The sequence below is a fragment of the Pezoporus flaviventris genome, unplaced genomic scaffold (genome assembly GCF_033815535.1).
Source record: "Pezoporus flaviventris isolate CSIRO_AGI_PZ_B2104156 unplaced genomic scaffold, CSIRO_AGI_Pfla_v1 ptg000022l, whole genome shotgun sequence".
Taxonomy (NCBI): Eukaryota; Metazoa; Chordata; class Aves; order Psittaciformes; family Psittacidae; genus Pezoporus; species Pezoporus flaviventris.
Genome location: NW_026892570.1, coordinates 4,438,964 through 4,451,452, shown reverse-complemented (window position 1 = coordinate 4,451,452; position 12,489 = coordinate 4,438,964). Strand labels below are relative to the sequence as shown.

The following is a 12,489-nucleotide window of genomic DNA, read 5'->3' as shown; positions in this document are numbered from 1 at the left end:
TAGGCACTTTTTTAGCTGATGTTTGAATACTTGTGATAATGGGTTTGGGTCATGTGTCTTTTCTTATATCTGTTTAAGTCAGGGGTAAAGCCTGAATTTGGGAAAGTTGCATGGCCCTTACAGAAGCACAGTTGTCAGAAATATGAAGCCCTTTAGTGATAAGTTGAATTTAATTGAAGAAAGAATAGCTAGTCATACTTCTCTATGTCTAAATAGATGGTGTCTCTTGCTGCCCACCCAATCTCTCAAGCCCTGCCCCCCACCTTTTTTCTTTTTTTTTTTTTTTTTAAATGGTGAAACAAATGTGAACATTTTCAGACCATCCTCCCCATTTGCAGAATGTCCTTTAATCTATAGGTCATATAGGTAAAACTTTGAATTAATCCTGTAAGTTTTTTTCAGAGGAACTCAATTTTAAGGAAATAAATTTTTCTGTATTCCATTCAAACGCTATATAGATACAAGCTAATTGTGGAAAAGGCTCAATGATAAGGGAAGCTTGGATGATTGGTTTGGTTTATGAACATAACAGACTAGACTAGACGAGGGCTATTTGGTTGAAAGGGACCTCAATGATTATTGAGACCAACTGCCTGACCAATTTAGGGCGGACCAAGTTAAAGCATGGTATTAAAGGCATTATCCACTGATACCGAGAGGCTTGGGGCATTGACCACTTCTCTAGGAAGTCTGTTCTGATGTTTGACTACGCTTTTGGTAAAGAAATGCTTCCTAGTGTGCCTTCTGAACCTCCCCGGTGCAGCTTTGAACCACTGTTTCATGTCCTATCACTGAATCCAGGGAGAAGAGATCAGCAGCTCCTTCTCCATGTCCCCTCCTTAGGAAGCTGCAGAGAGCCATGAGGTCGCCCTTCAGCTTCCTTCTCTCCAGCCTAGATAAACTCAGAGCCCTCGGCCATTCCTCACAGAACACAGCTCCACCTCTGTCACTAGCTTTGCTGCTTCCCTCTGGATGCAGTCAAGGACATTCACATCCTACTTAGACTGTGGGGACCAGCACTGCACAGAGTGCTCAAGGTGAGGCTCCACCAACACTGAGTGCAGCAGTTAATCACCTCTTTTGACCAGCTGGTGATGCTGTGTTTGATGCACCGCAGGATGCGGTTTGCCCTCCTGGCTGCCAGGGCACGTGGCTGACATGCATTGAGCCTGCTGTCAGTTAGCATCCCCAGACCAGGTTTTTCCTGAAGTGGTGTTCAGTAGAGAAGAGGTTGAACAAAACCTTTTAGGCATCTGAAGTTACAGTCAAAATGTCTCATAGTGGATTTAAGCTAGAGGAAATAGTGGTAGCCGTATGAAAAAGTTTAACTGAGAAGTACAGTTTGTATTTTCTACAAAAATTACTCTCTGCCTGAGCAGTTATACTTCATTCACTGGCTTATATGCAGCAAAGTGAGAACATAGTATTTGCCAGAAGATGGTAATGAAAACTTCATAGTCAAGATACTGGTAATGAAAACTACATAGTCAAGATGTATTAGCTGTCAAATTGGGGATACCAGAAGGGGTACAAACAATAAATTACATCTAATAAAAGTTTTCCATTGTTGCTAAAAGGTCTAACTTTTCTGGTGTAGTGACTTGGTGGGCTCTTACGTGGATAAGTTTTTCAGTGTTTTGAATGCACTATGCAAAATACAGGCTCCACTGAGATGAATGAAAATTTTGCCACTGAAGTAAACAGAATCAGGATTTCATTCCTTTTCTTGTAACCTGTAAAAGAACGTGTAATTATGTAGTGTTTAGAGTACTGATATTGGAGGTCCATGCACAATTGATGTGTGATGTTACTAGCCATAGTGAAGCTAAACTGCTGTTAGCAATGACTGCCTTTTTTGCAAAGTGATGTAAAGATAAGTTACTCCTGTTTTTTTTTGTTACAAGATGTTCTGCAGAAGCAGTTTTGCCTCCTGTAGTCCGGAGGCTGAATCAGACCTAATGGCTCTGCAGAATTGCATTTATCCTTTGTTACCATTGTCTTCTTAGTTGCATTTCTCTTTGTGTGGCCTTTATTGCAGCTGTTGTCACAGAAGTCAGCTGGAAATGAACTGGGCTGAGTAAAAAGGCTCTGTCCAGCAAACTAAATCCAAGAATACTTTAACATTTATCTGCAGTTGAGCTATCCCAAAACATCTTTATCCCTCTAGCACTTATGAGAGATTGCCACATTACAGTGACCTTTTACCAAAGTAATCTTGGAAGGTTTGCTATTTAGCTTATGCCAGACAAAATATTTAAGTTTTTGCCTTACTGCAGAAATAAATTGAAAGGGAGATATGCTTCACCACCATCCCCCTGCCCCCATTTCAAGAAGACTGTGAAGGTGTGTACTTGTTTGTGCTTCTGTTCACCGTGCCTAGTATGTAATTTCTAGATTCTCCTGCATTTTGTGATAAACTGTTGTCACCTTTTTGTGGTAGATCCCTGTGTACTGATGGGGGATAAACAGTTCAGATGTGGAAGAAGAAGCAAGGAGTTAAAGGCTGAGCGGGAAGCCCTCTGTTTTTTTCAAGTGTGGCTTTTGTTTTGGAAGGCCATGTTGATCTGTTTAACATCAGTGTGCACCGGTCAAATCTGGGATTTGCTTTATTGCCTTGAAACAAATTTCAATTTTGTACATATTTTGCCTAATGGTATGGACAGCTTTATGTGGGCCTTGCTGGATTTTGATCTGGATAGTCCTGACATTGAAATTCTTTTAAATAATGATGTCATGTAGTTTCTTAATTTGTCGAATTGTGTAGAGCTTTCTGTCAGAGATAACAAAGAGGCTTTACTTCATTGTCGGTTTTTCTCAGCTTAAATTTAACTTAAAAATTTAAAATACTTGTGATGTTTGGGTCTTAGTATCTTGGTTGGCACCTTTCCTGCATGAGCAGCTTCCAGTGGCTTTTGATCAGACTTTGTATTCAGTTTGTGCTTAAAAACCTGGTAATACATTCTGTGGGATGGTAATTCCATCTTTTATATATGGAAGTGATAATTAATTGCCTCGTTGTCCTAATAAAATCCATTAAGGAAAGGTAAAAAATAACATTTGTAAAATTCAGTGATATCTCTCCAAAATGCCTTATTTCACATCTTTCACTGTTCCCTTGGGCAAAAGATAAGAGTAGATGGATGTGCTGAGATAATATTTTTTTCTTTCCCCTTAAAGAGGGTTTTATTCTTAGCCTCTTGAAATGGGAAAGTCAGAGGAACGTTCTGCTGCTGCAAGACAAGTCTGCCATTAGAACCAGAAAGTTTTAAAATTTTTTTTTTTGTGTGTGAAATGGTTATTGTTATCAGGGAAGTCTAATAAATAGTATTTTTTTTGGTCATGGAGCTTATGGCCTGATGAATAAGAAAAAGAAGGCTTTTTTTATGATCATATAGTCCTTTTGGGAGAGAGAGGGAGATGTAATGTTTTCAGAGTGTTCTAGGAGGGGACATCTTTTGTGAATCCTGGCAATGCATGCTTCCTCAGGGCATTGATTCTTCTCCAGTTCTTCAGGGCAGCAGAGCGCAACTGGAAACATCATTTTGCTGTTTGCAATTTTACACAGATTGAACCTGTGCTAGAGATTTAATACACCTGTTGTCCGCATAAGTAGCTCTGTTAGTGACCACAGTCCCTTAAAGATTAAAATTGGGCTCTTTTTACAGTGAGATCCGATAATTCAGAAGACAGATCTGACAACTGTTAAAATACTAATTATCAGGGTAAATAGAGGAAACAAATACAGAGGAGTAAAACAGATGAGTTAAATCATCTTTGTTGAGAATTGTTGATCTAAGTGTTGAATTATAAGGATTGAATTATCTGCTTGACAGCTGTTTAGTTTACCAGATTTTGCATTTCGCTAAGCCAGTGTTGGTTCCTTTCTTTTGGCAAATCTTTGTTCTTTAGTTTTACTTCCAGAAGAAGATATATTTGCATGCAATTTGTTTTAATTTGGAAAGTCTGCATGTAGACAGGAAGTTTTCTATGAGTGGTTTGATCTTTCTGTAAAATACCTGTGGATGTAGGCACAAAGAGGATTAGGAAAACTTGCTTCTAACTGAAAAATTAATAAAAAGTCAACACTGGATGTGAGCACAGAATCAAGGTGGAAATTTTCTCTAGATTATTCTTGACTGCTGGACTGCCAGTGAATGCTAATTAGACTTAATGCCAACCCATAAACTACCCTGTAAAGCTAATTTCTCAGCAAGTAACAGTCTGAAAAACAAGATGACATTAATAAATAATAAATATTTTTAATTTTTCCTAGGATTTGCTGCTCTTGGGCCTTTCTGCAGTTTCTAAAATATTATTCACTTTTCTCCAAATTTATTTTTGGGGGCTAGTGCTGGGTTTTCTTTAAAATAGGAAATAAATCACCTTTCATCTTGCTGCCTAATTTATTTTGCATTACAGTTTTGGTCTTGGCAAGTAAAATCAGAGCTGTCAAGGTAAAGATGAAAAATATGCTTGTGGCATATTGTATGTTTGTCGTGGTTTAAACCCAGTCAGGTAATTCGTTCACTCACCCCCCCCTTCTTTCCCTCCCCCTACTCCCGGAGGGACGGAGAGGAGAATCGAAAAGAATGCAACTCCCACGGGTTGAGATAAGAACAGTTTAGTAACTAAGGTATAACAGAGATCACTACTGCTACCACCAATGATAATAATGATAAAGGAAATAACAAGGGAAGAGAATACAACACCTCAGCACCAACCGACCGATCACTCGCCCCCCAAGCCCGACCAAGCTCCGACCGATACCTCCTCCAACCCTGCAGTCTCCCAGCCCTTCCGGCTAACTCCCAGTTACATCCTGGGCATGACGTGCTGTGGTATGGAATACCTCTTTGGTCAGTTTGGGTCAGGTGTCCTGTCTCTGCTTCCTCCCAGCTTCCCCTCCTCCCTGGCAGAGCATGAGGCTCACAAAGTCCTTGGCCAAACCAAAACATCCGTGTTATCAGCTCTGTTCCCGAGCTGAAAGTCAAAACACAGCACTGCACCAGCTACCAAGAAGGAGAAAAATGACTGCTACTGCTGAACCCAGGACATTATCCACCCCTTATTCCATACCATTCATGTCATGCTCAGATCCCACATTTTCAATATACCATCACTCTTATCTTAGTGCATGGACCAGTCCCTATAAAGCTGCTGAGTCCATCTGGTCCATGATGTCAGTCTCCAACTCTTGTACCATTCTTCTAGAGCAGGAGAGACTGTGTGCAGTGTTCACACTCATGAATAACTAGGGCAATAGTGTCCATTGCTAAGTCCACCCCTCGATCTTGAGTCCATGTCTATGTTGCATCTCTGCCCTGATGGCTTGAAGTGCCATGGGCCCACCCGGCTCAAAATAATTCATTGTCCCCTTCAGCAGTTTCTGCAGCTTGTTGCTGGGGACTCCATACAGCTGCCTTCCATCTCCGATGCTTCCAAAGCACTGGAGGGGCCCAGTGGACTAGATACTTGCCCATACTGTCCCACACACCCTGCCACTCATGACTGTCCAGCCTTGGGGAAAACCTCTTGGTCCCCCTATATTGTTGTCTAACCCCAGACAAGACCCAAACCTGACTCTGCTTAACTTTTGAGATCAGACAAAATGGTTGTGGGTAGAACACAGCCTGTGTGTGTGCCAACATGCTGATCCCCATCACAATCAGCAGGCAGGTCCCAAAGGCCATTCAAAACCTCCAGAACTCTCAAACGATGCTGCTGTGCTTGTCACTGGGGCTGGTGTAGCTGCTGTGCTTGCCGGCTCTCCCACCGCCAGCTTCTCTTTTCCTGTGTCTTTGAAACATAGAAACAGTTAATAGTCTAACAGTTAATAGTCTTAAGTAGTTAATAGTCCTCTGCTCTATTAGTGTATCAACCATGATCTATCATAATCAAGTTAAGAGTGATTAAGGAGTCAAAATCATCAGATATACTTTTGTTTATAAAATATACTCAAGTGCTTACCTAATATCTAGTCTCCTAATTCTTAGTATTAGTCTCCTAATATGTTAGAGTAATAAAGGTGCACAAAAAGACTGTTCTACTGCTTTTGTAAGTGTTAACAACCCTAAAAATAATTTGGAATTTGGAATGTATGCTTATGTGTTGTGTTAGCTCAATGGTGACCTGTTCTGCTTGGGGCCTTTGGACCCTGATGTCATATTAGTATTTTAACTGTTTTCTTGTTTTGTTTTTTCCTTGCAAGCTGTGGTTGCTGATGGGCAAGATTTGAAAGAGAGATGGAGTAATGGAAAGTAAAGTGTTTTTCTGGAGTGTGTAGCAACTTATTACTGGTTCAAGGAGAAGTACACAAATGAGAACTTTATGCCTTGAATGCAAGTTTTTGTCACATTCATTTGCAATGCTGTGACATAAGGCAATATTGTACCTTAATGGTGTCTCAAAGTTCCTTCTACTTGAAATGATTTTATTTATTTAAAAATAAGAGCTGAATTTACAAGATTAAAGTCAAACTAAGTAATAAAAGTTTAGTAGTAATTTTTGGCAGTCTATTAAAGCCAGATGTGGGGGACATCGAAAGCTATGAACATTTGTTACTGAATTTTCTATGATTGACAGAAATTCTTTCTGAGGAGGTATAATGTTTTGACATATTCCCTTTTTATTATGTCTGAGTCCCAAGTTTCAGAATTCGTAATAGTGAGGAAGTTGCCTTTTTCTTTCTTTTTTCCTGTTTTTATGATTTAATTTAAAAATATTTCTACAGTTCTAGAGGAAAAGAAAAAAAAGGGATTCTGTTATTGTACTAATCAACATGCTGAATGCACAAATGCTTCATTTTCAGACTGTAGGTAAAGAGATAGTTGTGCAGAGTTTTCAAAAAACTTTGTTGGTGTGTATTCCACCCATGGAAATAGTTCACTGTCACAGAGGAATAGTAGTATATCAGACATGTCCTACCTAACATGGAAGACTGTGACGATGTGGTACTGGCACGTGTGCGTCTTCAAGAGGGTGTAGCAGCAGCTCTAGCAGGAGCTCTGTTGAATACCCTGGTATACTGTAGGGCTTTGCCTCAGGATCTGGTAACAAAAGTAACTAACGTGTTACGTTTCAGACACTAATCCAGGTAGCTCACTTGATAGAATAAAACTAATCCATTGTTAGAAATGTTGCCTTCAGCTTGTGAAAGATACAGCAAGTACCCTCATGCCTGAGCTGTGCAGGGTTCCCGGGGCTTGAAAGTGCAAGACCAGGAGGGTTTGACTGGAGATTTTGAGAACGGAGGACTTGATTGTTTCATCCCCTTCTTCCTAGAAGTAAAAGATATTTTAAGGCAATTCACAGTAAATCCAACTTCTGCATTTCTCAGTGTTGTGGAGTAAATAGTCATAAGTTAAGAAGGAGGTTTTGATTTTTGGCAGCTGAAGTAAAAGGAGTCCCAGCTAATTGAAGAGAGTGGAAACGAGCTGGAAGAATAATTCAGGAATATACTTGACAGTATGACAAGCAAGTTATTTATCAAGTTTTTGTTATCTGTAATTTCTGTAGGTCTTTTAACATGTTTTGTACCTTACTGGGGTCTGGATGTTTAAATTACGTTTAATTAATAGTTTTATATTTTTCTTGTTAATAAGCTATATATTCTGTGACAGTTTTTGAGATGAAATCTGTATGTCAGGTTTGGTGTGTTATATTTTCTTTTTAATACATTCAATATTTTTACTGGGTGCTCTTTGGTAATGTTGAGATGAAGACAAGACTAAACAATATTAATAAAATTGCTCTTTTTAGGACTAGATGCTATAGTTAAATACTGTTTCATTAGAGGCTTCTCAAGAAAGCAAACATGTAAGTTCAGCTTGAAAGTTATGCTGTTGCAAAATAGAACAGGTGCTTGGCATAATTCTTTTTTTCTGGTTTTGTCTTAGTATGGCATAGGTAATGTGATGCAGCAAAATATTAGAGCATATTAATGTACTGGTCAAGGATGAATCAAAGCACATACTAAAATGCTAAACAAGGCCAATGGGCTGTATGAACAATGCAGCAATTCTTGGAAATGTAAATGTTACTTTATACTCTTGTGTAGATCTCAGGATAAGTTTTCTAAGAATGTGAATTGATTGTATCCCAAAACAGATAATAGCAATAATTTTAGCACTTAAAGAATTTTCTTTGTGATGATAATTTTCTGAAAACTACGTTCAGTTCTTAATAGTTGCTGTAAGGGCTTCTGCTACTACCATTGAATTGGCGAGAATAGTTACATAAAGCTCCACAGAAGTGCTCAACCATTTCTCCTCCTCAAAAAAAAGAGTGCAGACAAAAATTCTTGTTTCATGTAACTCTTCATGATTTAGTTCCTTTTTTTTTTCAGTGTATATGTAGGAGTATATTACAGATATGCACTGCAGATTTCCTGTTCTCTTAGTCATAAGGATCACTTGCTCCTTATTTCTGATATTAGTATATTTTGAGCATTTTCAGAAAATTGATTGCACAGAAATGTACATTTATTTGTCCCTTAATCCACTTTAGAAATGGGACATAGAACTGATTCCTCCATTTTTGCCTGTAAACTTATCCATGAATGAGCATTTGACAGCAGCTAGAATTTCTAAACTGCTTTAGAAACAGAACTCTGGTTTTGTTTCAGCAGCAAATGATGGGAAAGGAGCAAGTTTAGGATTGATCCTTCTGAAGATGGCCTCTGAGCTCTAGAGTGTATAGTTGGTTTTTTTAGTGCAAGTTACTTGCTTAGGCTTTCATACAACAAGACAACTGTGGAAAATGTAATGCATTTCAGGTGAGGATTTTAAATAGCACTGCACACAGAACTACTTTGTTTCTTGGTGAAGGAAAACCAGATTTATGTGACTAGAACAAGTCTGTTGGTGGAACACTAATTTGCTCATATCCAAGATACTCAGAACAGGTATTTTAAGGGAATTAACAATCAGAAACTGCAATAAATGAACATTTGCAGCTAGCAGCATATAGAATATCTATACCTTTAAAGATTTCCTTCATCCTACTATTTGTGCTGATGTCCTTCCTTTTGACTTTGTTTGTTTGTAGTTAAAAAATAATGTATATGAATCTTTTGACAGTTTTTCTGCAAGGCAAAGGCTCTGGACCAGCTAAGGAGTTGCTAAGGACTCTCTCTGAATCAGCAATCCAGTTTATTTCATTGTGTCCTGAGTTCAGCAGGGCAGAGTTATTTTTCTTCCCAGTAGCTGGTGCCATGCTGTGTTTTGGCTTTAATCTGAGAACAATGCTGATAAGACACTGATGTTTTCATTGTTGCTCAGTAGCTCTTATCCTGAGCAAGGACTTTTCAGTCTCTCATGCTCTCCCAATAAGGAGGGGCACAATTAGCCAGGAGGAAGCAGAGACAGGACACCTGACCCAAACTAGCTAAAGGAGTATTCCATACCACAGCACGTCATGCCCAGTATATAAACTGTTCTTACCTCAACCTGTGGGTTTTATCAGTTCTCTTCCACCCAGGGAGGGGGGAAGAAGGGTGGTGAGCTGGTGGCTGTGTGCTGCTCAGTTACCGGCTGGGTACAAACCACTACAAGCTGTAATTAAGAAGGGAGGCAAAGTACCTTTCTTGTGGAGCTGGAATTTCAGACATATGGAAAAAGACAGCCTTACCTGGTGGTGGCTGTGCCATTCTGCATACTGTAATACTAGCTTACAGGTAGGTACTTGGTATAGGAGACAAGGTCCTTGACTTCCTTACCTGAGATTCTCTGTTGATACCTAATCAGTTCATGTGACTGGCCCCAGAATGCTGGAGTGCTTGTGGTTCTCCCTCTTTCCCACTCTTTTTTTTTTTTTTTCCCCTTAAACTTTTTGGAGCCATTTTGTTAGGGTACTTGTTTTTCAGTTATCTGGGAGGATCAGTCTTGCCTGGGAACATCAAACAGGCTCATTACATATTTTAATAAATATGTAAATTCAGATCCTGGTATTAATTTGTTCTTCATCATGCTCCTGTGATGATAAAAGTGTTTGATGGCTAATTGCTGCTTAGTGCCTATGTCCCTTCAGGAAGCTATGGTGATGAAGTCTTGTGGCCTGCTCACAGAAGACCAGCAAGATCTTGGCACTCCATTAAGAGTTCTGCTGACATCAGTAGTTGCAGGTAGAAAGAGGAGTGTAATAGAGAACAAAAGCAGTGGCTTTGCTTACACTACTTTGAACACGTTTAGTATAAATATGCATTGAACTCTGGCAAGCCAACAGCTTTACCTTTACTTCCTTACTTCCTTTTTTCTTTTTTTTTTTTTTCCTGGACAGGATCCAAAGCCAAATAATGGCTGTGATTCATTACGTGGAATATATTTATTTATTACTTGTAGAAATTAAACAAGTTTATTAACAATCTTTAGATTTTTATCTGGCTCAGATTAGCATGTTATGTAAGTGATGTGATTGTAAAGGTTAGCTGTATAAAGATAGCTTGACTTACAGGCCTGCTACTGAGGTTCAGTTTTGTTTTTTTTTTGTCTGTAGCTTACAAAGATAAATATTCATTGATTTCTGTGGCATCTATGAGTGTCTGAATTGTCTCCAAGTGGGCAACAGTTCATTTCTAAATACTGCCACCACATTTGTGTTAATTGACAGTTGTCTTTAAAGTCTTGACAGAAAGAAGAATGAATGGCTGCAAGAGTTTGTTTGCTCTTTCAGTCTATGAGGTGTTTCTTTCAGAGAGATTTAAAGGAGGCTATAGTGCCTCGTGTGCTATTTTCTGTCCTTCTGCCAACGAAAAATGTAATGGCAAAGCAGAAGAAAAATGTGTTGTGGGTGTTGGGTTTGGGTTTTGTTTTTTTTTTTGTATTTTACTCTGGCAGTTTGTCCAGAATTTAATATTCTGGCTTGGCAATAACGCTCATCTCTCAAAGTTTTAACAGCAAAGTGTGCCATTGGGTATAGATTATATATGGTACAGCTTTTATTCAGAACTGAGTTATATGAAAAGCTGCATGTGGTCATATTTTTTTCTTCTCCTTTGCGTAATAATACAAATTAAAAAAGAGCTGAAATACTAAATATAGGTTTCTTGAAGGAGAATACTCTTTTTGTACTTAAAACTAATGATCAATTACAAATGTAGAAATTACTAGCAAAGGTCCCCTGACTCCCTTTGTTTTGGTTGTGCCTTATTTTAATTCTTTCATTTACCTGAAATTGGACATTTTCAGTTTTATATCATGCAAAGCATTCTAAATAAATGCACACTTACATTATTCTAATATGCTTTGAGTGAAATACTGGTGACGACAAATTCAGGTAATAAAAGCCTGAGACACAGCTGGGTGGTACTTTCTCAGGTAATTTACTTATTACTGTGACCCCTTTGCTACTTTGTCACAATGGGGTTATTATTTTACCCTCTTACTCCTGCAAAGAAAATTGTCACCCTTATGAGATGTAAACACAGACACCCCTCATACCTCCCTTTCACATGTGAACGCAAAAAATGTTAGCAGAAATCCTTCCTCCCATTTTCAGTGTCAGGACTGCCTGATGCGGAGTTACAGTCTTTTTTTTAGGATTGTGGGATGGCCGAGGACACTCCAGTGACCAAATTGAACTTTGAATATTGGTTGGATAAAGCTGTTGAATGGGGTCAAGCCACCACGCTGGAATCCCAGAAGGATGTGTGCCTTCATCTGCCCCAGCTCCAGAAGTTCCTACATGAGATTTATGAAACTTTGAAACATATGGTAAGTGACTCTAAAAGGAAGAGTGACCTGTCTTGAAGACACCCTCAGAAACAATCTGCACTGTGTTTTGACAAAACCAGAAGCTAACAGTAGCAAAGAGGTTTGTGTTATTGACCTAACGTATTGCTGGATCAGAGAGGCAAATTGGGGCAACAGTCACAGGTAATGGAAACAGGAGTGTGCTTCCTGTTGCCCTGATTTATTGTGAAAGGTGCTTTTTCTTCTTGATTGGTTGTTGTCACGTGAGATTTCCTAGCCAATGCTCTAGCCTCTTTAAAGAACCCTTTAAAAATAAACAAGAAGTTGATTCTGGTTGTCAGGTCATAAATTAGATTATTTAAAGGCCTTAACATGCAAAACTGTAACTGATCCTTTAAATCTTAGAGAGTCTGTTGACATGTTAACCCCAGTGTTGTGGCACACATAGTGAATTCTAGCAGAATGGTCAGATCTTTGGCATATGCTACTGACTGTTCTGTTTAGCAATTTAATTATTGTCTGCACTCTAGTGAGTGCTCTTTTAAAAAACAAATTTAGTTTTTTATATGTTTAATTGTGTTTATGTTTTTCTGATAATGGCTTTTTCAGTATAATTATTTTAAAAAATAATGTATTATGGCATAAAGATGACTTCTTATGGAAGTATTTATTTTTAAATATTCTTTTTATCTGAAGACTGCAGAGTTATTATAATTTTCTGAACTGAATTTAACTTTTAAATAAAGTTTTTTTGGGGAGTGGTGTTTCTTCCTGCTTTTTTATATGTCTTTTTCTTAAGAGG

At 38.6% G+C, this 12,489-nt stretch overlaps 1 protein-coding gene across 2 annotated transcripts in view; it reads left to right on the top strand.

The window, feature by feature from the left end:
* The window catches only part of FANCC (FA complementation group C), a 107,324-nt gene that overhangs the window by 11,729 nt on the left and 83,106 nt on the right, over positions 1 to 12,489 (top strand). The window contains exons 1-2 of one of the 2 annotated variants that reach the window (XM_061456332.1): positions 8,631 to 8,773; positions 11,535 to 11,708. In XM_061456332.1, the coding sequence (XP_061312316.1) occupies positions 11,544 to 11,708 (165 nt within the window). In that variant the 5' untranslated portion in view covers positions 8,631 to 8,773; positions 11,535 to 11,543. Of the gene's footprint in view, positions 1 to 8,630; positions 8,774 to 11,534; positions 11,709 to 12,489 lie in introns of those variants that run through there. The other variant, XM_061456333.1, reaches the window with a different exon arrangement.